The sequence below is a fragment of the Diaporthe citri genome (genome assembly GCF_014595645.1).
Source record: "Diaporthe citri strain NFHF-8-4 chromosome Unknown scaffold_6, whole genome shotgun sequence".
Taxonomy (NCBI): domain Eukaryota; kingdom Fungi; phylum Ascomycota; class Sordariomycetes; order Diaporthales; family Diaporthaceae; genus Diaporthe; species Diaporthe citri.
The window spans coordinates 2822354-2840420 of record NW_025064851.1 but is presented as its reverse complement, the minus strand read 5'-3'; the positions used below and the strand labels follow the sequence as shown (position 1 = coordinate 2840420).

Here is an 18067-nt window from a genome sequence, read left to right as displayed (position 1 = left end):
AGATGGGACCGCCTGTCCGTCCCGGGGGAAGGGGGAGTGTTTAATGCACTAGGAAGCCCAGTGAGACTGAATCGGTCCTTCACTGCTACCCTCACCGACCCTCGGTTGAAGAGACTAATAAACAGCAATGGACTGTCGGTCGCAGATAGTGACGACATTGGGGTCCCGGTTTTTTTTTTTCTGTCGTCTCCTCCCGATCTGAGGGAACGACCCTACGAAGATCTTGAGGCAGAAGCAGGATCCTGGCCCCCGAATAAACTTTTTGTGAACCCCTGAGAGCTGTGAGCCGGATGCCCCTCTCTGGGGGCCAGCAGATGGAGGCGTTGTGTGCCTGACGAGGCGCTATCTAGGTGTCCGGTGTGATGCCCAATATCCACCTGCTCAGCTACGACGCTGAGTGGGAACGCTGGTCGCCAGCTGCACGAGTGGATGGCTCGCGGACGCTCTTGGCTTCAGTCAGCGATAGACATCGCGGCCAGCTCGTGCAGTGTGACAGAAGTTCCTCCCGTAACGCACTTGCTCGGCACGGGAGGCCCGATAGCAGGCTAATTAGACTCAAGACCTGGGGGATTATCGATATCGCCGACATACCTAGGTAGAGAGGCGGATGCTGCGCCATGCTGTGATGTGAGGGCAAGGATCTATTTTTACCGTTGAAGAAACAAGATAGCAGCCGTAGAAATGTGACGTGCCCTGCGCCGGCGGCCACATCCACATTTGGGAACAAACACCTCCTGAAATTCATGCGGTGCCCGTCGAACCCTTTGGGGGCATTAAAAGCGTGTGGCAGGGTCCCGAGTATCATGCGGCAGGGGGGCACAAAAGCTGGTTTTTTCGCGCGGCCACTGGCGACGACGATGCAAACCCAACATGGGGCCAAGCATGGGGTCGACCAAGGCAAGGCGAAGCAGGGCGAGGTGAGGCGGGTCGGTGTCGGGTTCGGTGTCTCGAAAGAAGGAGACACCGACCGCAACCAGTGAGGCGACGAGGGGCCGCGGTCAAGGGGAAAAAATGGGAGGACAATTGAAGAAACAGATGCAGCACAAGTGGACAGGACGGTGGGATGTTTTGTCAATAAGCTTTCGGCAAGGCGCCAAGCAAAGTTCTCGAGCAGCACATCGCTGAGCTATGATGGTCGCACTCGTGCTCATCAATCGTGGGCGGGACCCATCACGAGCTTTCACAGCTGACTGCGGGCGAGCTGGATTGATTCCATTGTAGGCAGCCCCCTCGTATGTTCCGCCCTGGAGGAAGCTGGAGGATCGAGTGTGGGTGTGCCTCGCGGGAGATTGGAGATTACGTAAGGGGTCAGCTGTGCAGAGCGGCAATGTGCCAACTGCCTGCTGTTGTCATGTACCGTAGTAGCCCCCCCCCCCCATCCAATCCCGCGAAACTCTATTTTATACTGTTGTTGTTCAGAGACTGTTCCGTCGGTTGCTCTGGTCGGGTGGCACTGAAGGAACATGCCGCGGACTTTTCATATGAACAGCTATGTGAGCGGCATAGGACTGTGTAGGGTAGAGTGACTGTCTGGTAGCGGTAGAAACCTTGGAAGATGGTAGGTACCCCGTGGGGACTGGGCGGCCGTGCCTATTCTCCCGATCCACTCATTATCTACTCGCGGCCTGTGGGAGCCACTAGTCTGAGTACACAGCTCTGTTTTCCGATTGTTTGATGCCTAGTGCCCAGTGCCCAGGGCTGAGAAACGAGAAACAAAGTAGTGGGTACGGCCTGACGTTGGGCGGCGGTACCGTTCTGCCACGGCATTGTTGTACTGTGCTGTGCTGTGCTGTGCTGTGCCATCATCTGGAAAACCTGCTCGTCATCTTGGTCGTTGATCTTTTCCCAAGACCACCTGCTCTGCCTCTGTGCAGCCTGCCCCTGCCTGGCCAACCAACTGTCTACCTGTTCCAAGCATCCCGAGGTCTACCGCAATAGGTATCCAGGTAGACTACTTACCTCCCAGTCCATCACTGTCCTGCCAACTCTCCAAGGCCCCTCCTTAAATTGTTGATCTGTCAGGGCCCCGTCTCCTGCCCACGGCCCCTCCCTGCTGCCCGCGCCAAGCCCCAGTTACGCAAACCCATCGAAGCTTTCCATCAGGTCGAGCTTGCTCTCTCGGGCCCTCTCAGTCTCTCTTTCTCGACCCGCCGGGCCCCCGACAGGCACTTCCATCAGATATCTTTCAAGACCGTTTCCATAAAATATCCCACCACCTGGCATCTGTCTGTTTCCGTTACCCGCGCCTTCGTTCCATCCTAGCATATCTACCATCCTTGCCCGCACTTGACCTGCAAGACACTGCATGCCTACACACATGGCCTACTGCAGGTTCGCACATTCAACGTTCTCGACATATCTTACCCAGCATATTTGAGACGAGAGAAGGAACCGCACAGAAACTAGACCTCGTTGACAAGCAGACCTGGTCGCTCGCTCTCGACCGACCAACGCAACTCTGACGACGACAACGACGACAACGACAACAACGGCCAGTGCGACCTCGAGGGCACCCCCAGCGACGCCCAACCCGTCCCGCCATCAACGACGGGGCTCTTTCCTGGACCGAGCACCACGAACCACCAACCTCCGAGCCTGAGTCTGATCCCGATCTTGAGCCTGCAGCTAGACTTCCTTGTCTCTCTGCTGCAGCTTCTCGGCGGACCCACTGCGAGTTGTCGTTAGTGGCTTCCAGACCCGTCCCGCATCCATCTCGACAGCCCGGAACCCACCGCACACCCTGCACTCCCCAGGTCTTGTCCAGTTCAGTTGACGGGCACAGCAACGTGTGTCCTTGCTTGGAGGTGCGTAGGTCAGATCGAATCGTATCTTGTCTCCTTCCCACTGCCTGGTTCCTTCTTGCAGCAGTGGAGAGTGGCCGGGTCTGGGCGGCAGAAGCCCCCGGAGCGCCTGGGAGGAGCAGCCTGCGAGCGGCGGGATTGGTCACGATCTCGTTCTATCTTGGGAAGCTCCCAGGCGGGCGAGCCGCCCACTGGGACCTTTCGACCTCTTTTTCAGGTCACACGCCGCCGCAGGTGCTTTTTGGCGATAGTCTCCTACCCACATCACCGTCCATTTCCCCTCCCTGCTTGCTTGCTCTGTTTCCCTTCGCTTATCTCTCCACTTTCCCTCCCCGTCCCAATCAGCAGCCGCCATTGTGACACCACTGGCACAGCCCTCAGGAGACCCTGTTTGTTGACATATATCGTTTGCTTCCTGCAGATTTCCCGCAGATCCGGCAGACCGCAAGCTTCCAACCTACAGCCTAGGACTGAGACACCTTCCCGCGCTGACCATACTCTCGGATACCTCCCCACACGGTATCCTCCTGCTCTGCCCTGCAAGACCGCAACCTGCACCTGGTCCCCTGCAACTACGATGAGCCTCGCCAGTACCGCGCCGCTGCAGAGCGGCTCCTCGAACCAGCCCGCCCCGGCGCTAGCTGAGCCGTTCGAGCCGAAGTCGCAGAAAGCTGAGAAGGTACGGACCGGGTCAACTAGAGGGGCTGCCGAGGAGGGTGCTAATGAGCCTGAAAAGAAAAACAAGATGCGAGGGCTGTTCGGGCTCGGCAAGAAGAAGACGGACGAGCCCGTCAAGGCGCCATCAAGATCAGATCCCGCCGCCAATGCTGCCAGTGGCACGAGCAAACAGACCAGGAACCCCCCGACACGACAATCCACAACCTCACCCATCCAGACGCCCTCCTCCCCGGGTCGCGGGGTCTCTTCTTCGTCCCCGAGGCTTGCGTCACCGGCCGGCAGCCAGATATTCGAGCGCGATGTCCAGGAGGCCGCACATGTACCAAACTCGCCTGCGATCCCAAGCCACATCATAACCGAGAACCACGTACCGCCTGTGCTCGACGATGCCTCCAAGGCCATAACCGATGACCATCTTGACCCCGATTCCGTCGAAATCATCACCCACTCGAGCCATCAACCAGCCGCTGTCGCGGTCACCGGCGTCCCTGACCACATGTCCAATAGCTGGCAGGACGACCTGGCCTCTAGCCTGGCCGCCTCGGACTTCAGGCCAGTGCATGATCACACTGACTCTGGCAGCAATTACGGCAGCCTGGACAACGTCGACATCCGCCGGCTGAGCTTCATCAGCTTCGCGGACGTGGTCCAGGCCGAGCACCAGGGCCATGCTGGGCTGGGCGGGTCCAGGGAATCAATTCACCTCGCGGGTCTCACCAGCCTCTCCTCTGCGGGCGGTGGCTTGAACCGATCACCGTCACCAATCCGCTCGCCCGTCTCTTCGGCCGGTGGTGCATCACCACCACGTAGCAAAACGGGATCCCTTAGAGGTATCGAAACATCACCCAGCCGGAAACCATTGGCCAGCCCGGTGTCGACAAACCTGTCCATGTCACCGTCCATACCGGCCATTGGCCTTCCTGGTGAGCTCAACGTTGAAACGATGAGTCAGGCACTCGGAAGGACGGGCTCGGGTGACCTCAACGGGATGAGGAGCATCCCGATCAGCCCCGTGGAGGGGGCGCCGTCGCGTTAGCTGCGCGTGGCGAGAGGCTGCGAGATTCGCAGTTGTCCTTTTCCGCATCGGCTGGCAGGTGAGAGGATTGACAGGGTCATTCGGCCGGCCTCGGTGCCGCCGCGGGTGTGATCATGGGCAGGGCTTAGGGAGATGCCCATTCAGTAGGGATGGAGGAGGGGGTGGCGTCTTTTGAAGAGTCTCTGGTTACAATTGGCAGGGTCAACCCAAGAAAGACTCGGAGGAAAGCCACTATTTCAATTCTTACGGACTTTTGAAAACTCGAAACAAAATCCGGCTGCTTACGACGCCTCATACATCCAAGAGGATTTTCCGAATTCGCAACAACATACCCATCTACGAACGATTACCCATTTGATTTCGCGCAGTCGTTACTTCTATTGCACAAGAGAGAGGGTGGAAAGTGTCGTTTCACGGTCGGCGAGGCACTCGTGGCATCAGGGCTTGTTTTCGTGTGTCTGGCTTCGCGAGGGAGAACGGAGCTGGTAGGAAGTGACAACATCGATGGGCTCTTCTTTGCTATTCTTTGCTGCCGCCTTTTCCTGATTTTGAGTAACTGGCCACACCTGATTGTTTCGCTAAGAGGGAGAAGACGAGGGGGCCAAGGCGGCTGCTTTTGCTTTTAACTTATGTTGTTTTTGGAGAACAGCTGATTGATAGGCTACCTAGAAGATACCTGGAAATATGAGGGGAGCTGCGAGGGCAAATCGAACATTAATTTCCCCGTCGGCTTCGGCTTCGGCACCCGTCCTTTATCATGAATGTCGAGTATCGTCGAGTCGGTGAGCAAGGGATTGTGAGGATGAGCTGGTGTCCAAGCAGCCCAACCGCTGTGGTGCCTGACCGCCTCTCCGCCTGGTCTCGCCCTTTGCATATCAGTCAGTGATTTGCCGCTCCCAGGCAAGGATCAGAAGTGCGTGGGGGCAGCCGGCTCCGCAGTACACGTGTGAGCATATATGGTGGACCACGCGCGGCCTAGCCTGGCCCTACATCCAGCCGGCCTCGCCGGCCTGGCCGCTGTATTGGCATTGTATGGATTGGGTGAGAAAGTCAGAAAAAAGGGGACCGGAAAAAATAGCCAGGCAGAGGTTTTACCGGTGGTTGTCGTGGTGGTGGTGGCCGACCTGCCGCAGCTCGGGACCGGAATCGGAGGCGCCGTGCTGAAGAAGGAAGGGAAACAAACATGATCGAAGGGGGAGGGTTGGCTATCCTCTCGGTATTGCTTAAATGACGGGTTCCGGAGCATGGAAGGCGTTCTTCCTCTGGGTATTGAAACATCATCGAACCCGGGCATGGCTTGAGTTGCTTGTCCCCGGAATCTTCGCGACGAAGAAGGGAGGAAGGCAGCTAGGTGTGCCTTTCTACCCCTTCCTTCACGGGCCGAGACATGCGAGGCTGCGATGAGGTTCGCTCGTGGCCAAAAGGGGCGGCCTCAGGCTCTGTGTCACCTCTTCTGATGCTGCTTCTGGCTTTGGGTCTGGCGCGCGTGCCTTTCCTTTTCGCCGAGTCCCACAGAGTCTGTGGGGGAGGGGGGATGAGGATGAGACAGGTCGCTCAAGGTCGAGAATAAGTTTATTTGCCGTGTGTGTCTTGCAGTTGTGAGTGGGCCGGTCCGGTTAGATGGACGACGGGCTGGGTCACCAGCTCTGCGTGGAATATTGTGGAGTGAGCCTGTGATGCCTTGATTCCATGTCGTAGTCGAGCATGTCTTTCTCAGCCTCGCTAGTCGGTCCGCTGGGACGAGGTTGAGGAACTCGCATAGTTGATCCCACCCACGCGCATGTCCCTGGTGTCTGGTCCCTACTACTCAATATGCCGTGGTAGTCGTAACAAGACGTGACACGAACATACGGACTCGACCCGTTGTGATATGGCGATGTGTTACTCGGCTGGAAGAGCCCAGATGCCGACATGGCTGGCGACCTTCACGACCGAGTCGAGTATTAGCATTCTCGAGGCGGTCACACAGTTTTCCGTGCACAAGAGGCCAGGGTCTGTGTTTTGTTGGCTGTGCCAGTTCCCTTCGCGGTCTGGATCTTGATGGGTTATTCGGCTTTCTGCCGCCCTAACAGCCTCCACCAGGCCCAGCACCATCATACTGCGGTGATCCGGTCATCGAAAGGTTCTCGCCGGGGCCAGCGCGCCCTTTTGGTAATTCCCAGAACGTCCTGATGCGATCCAACAAGGAAAACGCCGATTGTCAGCGTGACTCGGGGCCGCAGTCGGACAGTCGAGGCCGGAAGTCGGGAGAGCAGCCGGCCAAGTTCCATTCGCCCTTGCCGTGCCCCTGCCCCATCACATCGCCCTGTGCTTGACGATACGAGCCATACGACATACACGGGCCTGCTCACAGCATGCCCGTCTCGTTACTTGCAATACGGCAGCGTCAGTCCTAAGAGGTCGAATGGCAGCAGAATCTCTCCTGTACGACACCCGATCGAGCAGGCCGCCCGCCCACGGGAACCAAACATCCGTCACCCGTCAAACTGCCGTCCCACCCGTGGGCCCGTAGGACATAGACCATGACGAGAGAGGAATGGTGGGCCCCAGAAGCACACGGCGACTCGACTCGACTTCGACTCGGGCCTAAGTATTAGGCTACTGGGGCGCGGCTATGTCACGGCAATAGGCCGCGGATAACGGCCGCCATGGCACCAGGAACAGGTTGGGTTTTGTCCACGGCTGGGCTCTTGCTATCACACACCACCTCGGTTTGGCGCAGATCCTTCTTTTTTCTCCTCGCCTTCCCACCACGCACCCATGCGGCTGGCTGCTGTTGGTCAACGGCCGCCCGGTCATGTCTTGCAACCTCTTGATCCCAGGACATTCTGTAACTCGCTCCTGTCTGGCTAGATGCTGGTCTTCAAGCCGGACCTAGTGGCCAACTTCTCGTGCTTGCCGCTTGCCCACCGGTGCTCGGACCGCAACCGCCATTAAATCAATGTCATTCTGTCAGTCAGTCAATCATTCTGTCTGTCTGGGGCGAGAAAAATGTATGCCGGGCCCCACCCCCATCCTTTGGTCGAAACAGGAAGCTATTCACGATCCACCGGCGGATCTCTCGCTGCCCGCAGCCGATGACTCTTTGGGAGCATGGGGCCCTCCCTCCTGGACACAGATGCCACCTCGCGCACACCCACCCGCACAATGCGTGCATGCACACGAGCGAATACAGTCTAGCAGTCTAGATAAGGCGAGTGCCATGCTGTCACCCAGATAGATGGTGGATCGCCCCCTGGCTAGCCCTTTCCTTTTCTCCTCCATGCTTGGCTTCGCCCTACCGCTGCGACATCGTCTCCCCATTGTGCGGGAACGTCCCCCAGACTACATCGTCTTGTCTCCATTCTTTCCCGGCTTTGTCCCGAGAGACGGCATTCCCCCGAATATAGTCATTCTTGTCCACCTTATATGCGCCGTCCTCTCTCAGTAGCGGAGAGGATACTGTTGACCTTTCTTGGCAAACGAGAAGTCTCGCCTGCGATGATACCCTCACTTTGCCCCTGTCATCCTCAAAAACAAGCCTCTCTCTAAGTCAACCCCATCCCATGACACGTCATGATGGCCAAGACCGAGAAACAACCCCATGTCCCTGCCGTCATGGGAGAACAGCACAGCAGGGGACACAACGACGGGTACGACCGTGACCTGGAAGCCGGACGAACAGAAAGGGAGGAAGGGGACCACCGGTCGACGACCTTCACAGACGACAACTCATCGTCCTCGTCATCCTCCCCCTCCTCCCGCCGGCACAGCACCGCCAGCACGACAAGGCCGGGGCCGGCCCAGCGGACGCAGAGCCCCGGCGGCAGCCCCGTGGCCCGCATCTCGACCAACGTCTCGCTCGGGCCGGACAACCCCGTCGAGCACTACACCTCCTTCGTCGAGGTGCCGGACTCGGTCTACGACCGGATCCCTCAGCACCGCAAGCTGGTCATCGTCGCCCTGCTTTCGTACTGCGCCTTCCTGGCGCCCATCTCCTCCACCACGGTCCTCTCCGCCGTCCCCGAGGTCGCCGCCACGTTCGACACCACGGGCTCCATTATCGGCCTGTCAAATGCGCTGTACATGCTCTTTATGGGCCTCTCGCCCATCGTCTGGGGGCCATCCAGTGAGGTCTGGGGGAGGAAAAGTGTGAGTCTGACTTTTTGTAATGAAAAATGTGTCTTACGGTTGAGCGTAGGCATGTGTTCGCGCATGGATTCGAAGCTCTTGCTGTAGCAGAAGCGGCCCCATGAGAATGGGCACTGTCATGCTGACCTTTGTTTTGTGGCGCACGTATAGATCACTTGTACGACGGCGGTCCTGTTCTTCGGGTGTAGCATTGGGACGGCACTGTCGCCCAACCTGGCTGCGTTCTTTATCTTCCGCATTTTGACGGCCTTTGAGGGAACGGCGTTTCTCCTCGTTGGGTCTGCATGTCTACAGTATGTGTGCCTATTATTATTGCACGTTGCATTTCCCATCCTTGTACAAAAAGAAGAAGTAAGAGAAAACATAGTTTCGTGATTCTGGACTGACATGTGGCAAACAGAGACATCTTCCGTCCCACGGAACGAGCCACCGCCATGGGGTGGTTCCTCAGCGGGACGCTGATCGGGCCGGCCATCGGCCCGTTCGTGGGCGGCATCATCGTCACCTATACCGACTGGACCGTCATCTTCTGGGTGCAGGCCGGGCTCGCCGGCCTAGCGGCGCTTGGGGCCTTCTTGATACTGCCCGAGACGATACACCACAAGAAGCATGATGATCTCGAGGGCTTGCCCGCGAGTAAGAAGGTTACGATGCTTGCGAACATGATCAACCCCTGGAGGGTGCTCAAGCTTTTTCTATTATACCCAAACTTGTATGTTGAAAGCCTTTGACCACGTTAGATTCCCTTTTGCATGAGACGAGTGTGGGCAGGTCTTGCTTTTAGAATCACCATGAGCGGCCTCTTGCTTTTGCTTCCGTTTATCGCCGCCGCCTGAGGAAGTCCACATACTAAATGAGTCTCTAGAATCCTGACTGGCATTGCCTCATCATCCCTTGTCTGGAATATGTACTCACTCCTGACGCCCATTCGCGTAAGTAGCTTTCGGATACTATTTTCACTCACTGGAGCATGGATTCATTAGGCCGCAGCTTGGGAGACTGGCTTTCGGCGGGATGGATCTCAATCGTGTCCCTATATCGGGCAATTCTTTTCCTTCCTCTGGACCTTGTAGCTGACTCTGAGCTACTGCAGTACGTCCTCAACCCGCGCTTCGGCCTGACAACGCCGATGCAGTCCGGCTTGTTCTATCTGGCTCCGGGGGCGGGCTACCTGCTAGGGACCTTCGTCGGTGGGCGGTACGCGGACCACGTGGTGAAGAAGTACGTCAAGAAGTCGGGGGGCAAAAGGATACCCGAGGACCGGATGCGCTCAGCACTCCCATTCATGGGTGTCGTGATCCCGGGCTGCGTGCTCATTTACGGGTGGAGTGTGGAAAAGAATGTCGGCGGGATCCCACTGGCCGTCGTCGTGCTGTTCCTGCAGGGCGTGGCGCAGCTGTTCTGCTTCCCCAGTCTCAACACCTACTGCCTGGACGTCATGCCGAGCCAGGGCAGCGACGTGATCTCCGGAAACTACATTGTGCGCTACCTGTTCGGATGCCTCGGCACCGGCGTCGTGCTGCCTGCTGTTAACAGCATAGGCGTTGGCTGGTTCAGCACTATCAGCGCCTCATTCTTGGTGTGCAGTGCCGGGGGTATCTGGGCTACCATCACGTGGGGCGCCAGGTGGAGGGAGGAGGCTGACCGGAAGAGGAGGGCAAAGAAATTCGCGCGGGCGGAGAGAGAAAAAGGCGAGGCGAGGGAGCCGAGGCATGCGGAGGGTCATGCCAGGCGCTCGTCGAGTCTTGCGGGGCGTGATCATGAGCGGGTAAGGGAACACGTGGATCCTGAGAAGGGGCGCGAACCAGCGTCGGTAGACGTGGGCGCCTCGGAAACGAGAGACGATAACCCAGCACGGACGTCATAAGGCAGACTGTAGAGGGCAAGCTCTTAGGTATCAATTTACCACATCCTCAAACCTATGACCAGCCGGTCGGTCGAGAGCCGCCGCAGAGAGATCGTGAGGCGACCATTGATGTCAACACAGGGCTTTTCGCCACTCGCTCATCCGGTGACAACATCTCCAGGAGATCATGCCGCCGTGAAGGTTGATAGAACGGGCTGAGGTCTCGGTAAACTCAAAATGAGATGGAACAAATTGAAACTAACCAATCAGACCAATTCCAACCACCTCAAAGTGCGGACTGTTCCGATAATACAGGCCCCAAGTGAAGGCCGCGGTCTTCGAGCTTCGAGCAAGCGACAGAAGCAGACACGACTCGGACTACAGCTCTGTGATTCCAAGACTGCACTGAATGATGATCAGAGTTCTGCTGAAGTTGGCCTACCAGGCTCGGACCAGAAAGAGTAACGACAGAAAAATTACGTATGCCTCTGGCAACTGAGCTTGAGAATTGCGTCTGCAGCTCATCAGCCCATCTTTCGGAGGGCCGCCGACGGGTAGCAGACCGCCCGGCTACGTTGAGTGTCGTATGTCGTGTGTGATGAAGTGGGAGCCGCAACACCCCTTCTGCCCCAGTGTATGTCACCCAAGACGGAGTGTATTGTGGTCCGTGGGCCACCGTCCGTTCGGATCGTTTGCCCGTTCGACAGTACCAGCCGTTTCCCGCAGACCTGACTGCCGTTGCCTGTTTTTGCTTCTGCCCTATCGCTGTACAAATTGGGAAGATCATCAAACGAGGTGTTCTGTATTGCGTCTTCGGGCCGGACCTCGCGTCAACGTCGCTGATCGGGAAACCATGGGCGCAGCTGGCTAATCGGCCTGTTTGAACGGGCTGGTTGATATGGACATGGGGCTCCCGCAATATCTGACTAGGTACTCCGCCTTTGTGAAGAATTCGGACGAAAGATGGAGTCGTCTAATCAGAGCACATGATAACGCGGGACATAGGCAGAGCATGGCCGTCGGCAGCTCGGTTGACAGAGGATCCGGATGAATTGAGGGCCTGTGAAAACGGAAGCGGTCCCCAGCCTGTGACAGGTCGCTCGGTCACTCAGCGAACTACAGCCCAAGGCGGTACAGAACTATCACAATCTCCTTGTTGAGATTTGTGCAACGTACTGCCCGAGGTGCCAAATCGAGAAGATGCCGGTATCCGTCGCTGACAGGGTCCTAACGGACACAATCCCACAACGTACTAGCTGGGTTGTAATGGACCGCCGAGTAGCACAGGCCGACTTGAACGGACCAAGTTGAACATAGATGTTGCGAGTCTCATTCTCATCCTACCTACATGTAATTGCCATCCGATGAGAAATGATACCTCGTTCGGGAAATAGGAAATGGTGTTCTCGTTTTCAACTCGCTGACTCGGTCAATGGCTGTACAGGACTGCAGCCCTGTGTCAGAAGCCGGGGTTCATCTGGGCAGAGCAAAGTCGCCTTGGCGGTAACTGACGTCACGAGTGCTGGTCTGAAGATGCGCTTTTGAGAATTTGTCAGTACAGGGACAGTGCGCATGGGCCGGTATCCACTCCAAGTGTAAACAATCGCAACAGAAGGGACGAATGCCTGGCTGGGGGGGGGGGGGATAGCTGGGATGTTCAAGCGCTGCGACAGGTGGCGACGATATTAATAGACAAGACAGACTGGCAAACAGACCCACGGGCGAGCAGACGGGACGGTCAAATGGGTGAGAAGCGAGAGCGTGTGAGTGAGTGGGAGAGAGAGTGGAAATGCTGGGAGTGTGAGAGTGGGTGGTGGTGGTCGGTTCTCTTGCTCGTGCTTAAGTTTGAAACAAAACCTGCGGCACGAGCCTGAGTCTTGGCAGGTTGTCGCATGTTTCACAACCCTTGGGAGTCACGCAGTGGCGTGTGCCTTCCCTCCTCTCTGCCCCCACCCCCGATCAAGGTCTTGCCGACAAGTGGCCGAAGCCGGTTTTTGACAATGTCAAGATGCTGCGGCGCTCTTGGCTCTGGTGTTTTTATACGTGTACCTTCCTCGACCGAACAAAGCACTCTGGGCCTCGAGAAGCGGCCGAAGGACGGAATGCGGAGGTGGCATGGGAGAAACAGGCAAGGTGCAAGAACGCACCAGAACCTTATCGCAGCGGACCGTGACAGGCTTTCTAGAAGGGCAATCCTCTAACTCTAACAGGACCTACCCCATCGGTTGTTTCGGAAGGGGGACATGTCAAGTCATGTAATGCACAAGCAATTGCAGTAACAGATCTAACCTCTTGTCTCGCCTATTTAAGGTAGTGGGGAGCGCTGGGATCTGTTAGCGCTAATGTATTCTGTCATCCTGCTCCCCGGCTTCCCCTGCAGGGGCGTGCCAGGCCAGCGCGCGCCCCGGTCGGCATTAGCGGCTTGGCTTGAGAGCCTCCTCGCCTTGGGCGCGACGACAGCTGGACCCCTTGGACCCCCGGATTTCCTGCTTCGCGATCTTCTTCTCGTCTTGTTGCTGTGTGATTGGCCATTACTTGTGTAAGTTACGTGAGATAGATGGATGACTCCACTGTCCGCCGAAGCTGGAGCCATCAATGCGGCTATACTTGACTTTGAAGTTGGTTGACTACCAAGGTAATGTTCTCATGCCGTGTCGCCGTCTTGCATGACCTTGAAGGCACACAAATCTCGAGTGCCTGGGCACAAGTCATCTCGTGCCCGTCTGGTGTCACTTGTGGGCCTCGTGAGGCTTTGATTTCTAGGTTGGACCAATGCTCGCACCTGTACATGTGCTCCCATCGCCCCTGGCCGGGTGTAGCATTGCTCCTTGTGCCAGTGCAGTGCATATGTCCAGTATGCCTAGTGAGCTCGGGCTCGGGCTCGGGCTCGCCGTCCATGGATTACAACGCTGGGACGCGGTTGTCGAGCAGCTTTGAACCTGCCTGCTTGGTGCGCTCCTTGGCCAGTGGGTGCGTGGGCGAGGTGCTGTAGCAGACACGTGGGGCCAAGCGAACCTGGCCTGGATCGAAAACACTCCCCACCCAGTCGGGACGTCGAGGTGGGCTACTGCTGCTACTGGACGCTGCGTTTGTAACGGCAGGTCCGCGTGTTAGACTGCATGGGCCTTGCTCTGCTAGGGGGTGCCGGCAAAAGGGCCAAGACTGAAGCATGTTCATGTCGCGGGGGGCGGAGCCGCCTCGATGATCGGCATGCCCTGGCGAGGGACCCATTGCGGCCGAGCTCTCCCATTGTCGGGACTTGGAGCCACCCAGCACGATGCGCGATGCACGATCGGGAGCTACCTGCCTAGACCGGGACGTGCGACTCGAGCCAACCCGGCGGGAGATCAATGCGCTTCTGGGCTGCTGTAGTAGACCAAACGGGGGCGCTGGTGGGAGGCACCGTCGTGCTGCTATGGGCAAGGCCAGGATCTAGACTGACTACTACTGCTGCCCGTCCTCATCCGTAAGGGTCGGATCCACCGTTACAGCCCACGGCGATGGCGTACGGCAAATTCTCCTAGCCTGTTGTCGTTGCACTGTTGCACTAGAGTTTCCTGTTGGCAGTTCCGTACCATTTCACCGGGCGAGCAGTCCAGCCCATCTGTACCTGTGCCTAGGTTGGTGGCATCAGTCATTCATCCAGTCAGTCAGTAGTGTCGCATTCACCTCACTTCGAACTCCGTCTCCGTCTCCCGTCTTCGTTCTCACTCGTCTTTGTTCTGCTTTGCCTGCATTTCATAATTTGCCTTCCCCCCCCCAATTCACGTCTGGTCCGCTGTGATGCTGGACTGGGCCATATTTTAGATTTTAATTCCCGGGGTAAACAAGAAAGACCGGTCAACCCTGGCGGCAGGTCTGTCTATTTGTTGGCTTTGTCCCCACCCGTACTGTATCTTCCACCACCTGGACGTCTACTTGCGGCAGGGCGTCACAGCATCGTCCCATCCCGTCCCGTCCCATCCACCTGGACTGCACCTGCCACAACCGACGTCTCTGTCTTGCCTCTGCCTGTGCTTTCCTTTTCACCTCGTCGCCCCGCCTGCCCTTCTACCCATTCTCTTCTCTGATCGGACCAGATCAAGTCAAGTTAGCCCAAATCAGCGACCCGGCCCTCTTTCCACCATCTCGAACATTCAACCGATTCCTTTCTCTCTTTTTCCCTTTCTGCCTTTGTCTTGGCACACCTCGACCTCCTTCTTCCGCACGCCACCTCATCCAACACAGGCACACAGCTTGCCTCGAGGCGCGTTCCCCCAATCAGTAATCAGCATTCCCTGCTCGGTGATCAAACATCGAGGATCTCGAGCTTGTGCCCGGCTGCACTGCGCCGACCTGCATAGACATCATCACATCAACCTCGACGTATACCGGGCTCGTCATTCATGTCAAGTCACGCTCAGATTTCCTGAAGCTGCTCCCCATCCTCGCCACACCTCGCCGTGAGCAGCTTCACATCACCAGCCACCCAACCCCTGCTGGCTACTACTATGGAGAGGACGTCGTGCCTGCCAGTCTCCAAACCAAGTTCGAGAACGTCCTCGCCGGCCTCGCGAAAATCCGAATTTATGTTGCCCCTACCCGTTCAAGCATCCCCGAGGTTTCCCATGCGGGCCCTCCTCAGCCACTGCCTCTACCGGCGGGTCATGATATGGGCTATCACCGTCACAGTACTATTGTGTTTGGTGCTGTTCTCGAGTGGTGTGCAGACCCGGCATGGAAGGATCTTGGATTTGGTAGACTTCAGGAAAGGCAGCCATTCCGAGACCCCTAAGACCGGCCTCGGCACAGCACCTGCCACCATCGAGCAGCAACTGACCATCGAGAAGCCCAAAGAGGAAGGCAAAAAGGAAGAAGGGAAAAAGGATGATGACAACGGCCGGGACCCTCTCCACTGGCTCGAGTACAAGCAGTAAGTTCAGATTCGAGAGCTGTATGACAGGGCTTGCCAGAAATCTAATCCAGCTTGTAGTATGGACGGCTATTTCAATGGCATCAAGTCCCTCGTGCCTCTGAAGGACTACGTCCCTGAGTTCCCAGCCAAGCCGGACACCCCGCCAGTCATCACCGTTTCCCTGAGCACCGCCCTACCGACCCCCACCCTCTACGCACCACAACCCGACTACCAGTCAACCGAGTATAAGCAGAAGCATCACCCTGTGCAGACATGCTACCTCGACGAGGAGCAAACCATCCCACCCCCGGACTTGTACGTTTATGACGGACTTCCGCAGGGCGTAGCAAGGCCTGCCTTGGGATCATACGAGCTTCTAGGTATCCGAGATGACATCTGCTACGATCGATTCGGCCGGTATGGACCCTACGGTCTAGGTTACAGCCTTAAGGATGGCGGTGTCGGCGAGGGTATGGATACCGAGAGCGAAGGCAGCGAGCACGTGTGGAACAAGACCGGAAAGATCGACTACCACAACATGAACTGGGGAAAGCTCCAGAAGCGTTGTGTCGAGAAGAACCGCGCCAGATTTGTGGAACCCGAGGACAGGGAAGTCGAGCGCAACGACAGCGAGAAGGATGCCCAGTCACGTCTCGGCAACGATTCAAAGCAAAAGATCGGACGTATCGCGATTGTCATTCGAACGTATGTTGGTTTCCAGTGGACACATCTTGCCATTCTTAACTTCCGCGCCATGATCTCCGAACTGTCCCTGCGGTCAGGCGGAGAGTACGACGCGCACTTCCTCCTCCACGTCAAGGACAAGGAACAACCGATCTGGGCGGACGCGGAAACCGTCCAGAAGATACTTGACTCAAACATGCCACCAGAGTTCCACTCCATTACTTCTCTGTGGTCTGAGCCGCAGATGAAGTTGCTATATCCTGGGCACTTTGGAGACGCATTCGAGAACCCATCGAACGGAGATGTCCACGGTGTTTACCGTTCTGCGCACATGCCACTGCAGCATTTTGCGATGATGCATCCCGAGTACGAACATTTCTGGAACTGGGAGATGGACATGCGCTATGTGGGGAATTACTACGAATTGTTCGACCGGCTGGGGTCCTGGGCCAAGAAGCAGAGCCGTGTCGAACTCTGGGAGCGCTCACAAAAGTACTACATTCCTGAGTACCACGGCAGCTGGTCCAACTTCACAGAGGTCGTTCACGAGGAGACTGAGGCTTCTGGCCGTCAAACAATCTTCGGTCCCGTCATTTTCCCCGGTCGCCAGGGTCTGCGTGCCCAGGAGCGGGGATTCAGTTTCATGCCTGACACATGTGCCAAAGGCGGAAACACCACCGAATGCGGAATAGGTGAGGAGGCCGATCTGATCACACTGAACCCTATATTCGATACCGACGAGTCCGGCTGGGTGTTTGCGAAAGATGTCTCTGGATACGACCGCAGTATGCCTGTTCCGCCTCGGCGTTGCGCAATTGTCACAGCCTCCCGGTTGTCCAGACGCCTTCTCCAGGTCATGCACGAAGAGACATGGCGTCTGCACCACAGCATGTTTTCTGAGATGTTCCCTGCCTCGATGGCATTGCACCACGGAATGAAAGCTGTATACGCGCCGCATCCTGTTCTTATTGACAGGAAATGGGACATTGAGAGAGTCGACTGGGCCTTCAACGGAGGCCGTGATCACAGCACCAGCGGCCGCGGTTCTCCATACGACCTCGACAACGAGCACAACCACGCAGGCACTAGTTGGTATTACAACAGTGAGTTCGCAGGCCTTCTATGGCGTCGCTGGCTAGGATATGCCCAGTACGACGGACGCGGCGACAACGGTGGACGAGCAGGAGAGGGGACCTTACGCGGCGGAAAGGCAGAAGAAAGCCGCCCGGACAGCACGGGCCGCCTGTGTCTGAGGAGCATGCTCGTGCATCCCATCAAGTGGGAAAACCCGTCGGAGAAAACATAGGAGTACACCCCCGGGCTGCCGGGCAGGCATGAATATAGTGAGGCGACTACATTTTGAAAGCACAGCGAGACCGAGACGACCGACTTGATCCACTTGTCGGAAGCTGGACGCATTATCATGTCGGAAACCGCTCAAGAAGAGAGCATTGTCAAGTTTTGATCCAAGTCTCATGGTTTCTCGGCACACTTTTGGACCTTGAGGAGACATGCATTTCAGGCGAATGGCGCAACTAGTACATTCTGAGTACTGTATGAACATAGTGTACATATTGATGAGCACTGGGAGATAGAATTTTCGAGATACACACATGACGACATACTGCCGCAGGCCAAGTTCCACGAGGCAGAGGTCAACGGATGGCCCTGTCATTGATGGCTCTGTCGGTCTGGCGTTGGGGAAATGCAAGGGTAATTGTTGGTAGGTCTCTCGTACGTACGATAATCGTATGGGAAGCAATCATGTATTGGTGTTGTTCTATCTAAGTTCTGAGAGGCTACATGCCCCAAAGGGAATAACTAAAGTAGCCTTCTAAGTGCAAGGGTCGTACTTATTAATACTTGCAGTTTTTCTCTTTTTTTAATAAGTATATATAATCCTTATTATAATTAATAATTCTTATTATAATTAGCCTAAAATTATAATTTATTGCATATTATATATATATAATTTTTATTATAAGAAAGCATTGCTA

The 18067-nt window shown here is 56.5% G+C and overlaps 3 protein-coding genes across 3 annotated transcripts; all 3 read left to right on the top strand.

The window, feature by feature from the left end:
• Positions 1-3378: 3378 nt before the first annotated feature.
• On the top strand, positions 3379-4515 carry INS49_012776 (uncharacterized protein; the record flags this gene model as incomplete). The annotated part of the gene is made up of 1 exon (XM_043173478.1): positions 3379-4515. The coding sequence occupies one exon, from the start codon at positions 3379-3381 to the stop codon at positions 4513-4515; it is 1137 nt and encodes a 378-aa protein (XP_043022775.1).
• Positions 4516-8070: 3555 nt separating this feature from the next.
• On the top strand, positions 8071-10513 carry INS49_012775 (uncharacterized protein; the record flags this gene model as incomplete). The annotated part of the gene is made up of 5 exons (XM_043173477.1): positions 8071-8646; positions 8797-8939; positions 9047-9358; positions 9512-9578; positions 9740-10513. The coding sequence occupies 5 exons, from the start codon at positions 8071-8073 to the stop codon at positions 10511-10513; spliced, it is 1872 nt and encodes a 623-aa protein (XP_043022774.1).
• Positions 10514-15060: 4547 nt separating this feature from the next.
• INS49_012774 (uncharacterized protein) lies at positions 15061-17323 on the top strand (the record flags this gene model as incomplete). Its single annotated transcript, XM_043173476.1, has 3 exons — positions 15061-15404; positions 15465-17162; positions 17221-17323. The coding sequence occupies 3 exons, from the start codon at positions 15061-15063 to the stop codon at positions 17321-17323; spliced, it is 2145 nt and encodes a 714-aa protein (XP_043022773.1).
• Between the last annotated feature and the right edge of the window lie 744 nt (positions 17324-18067).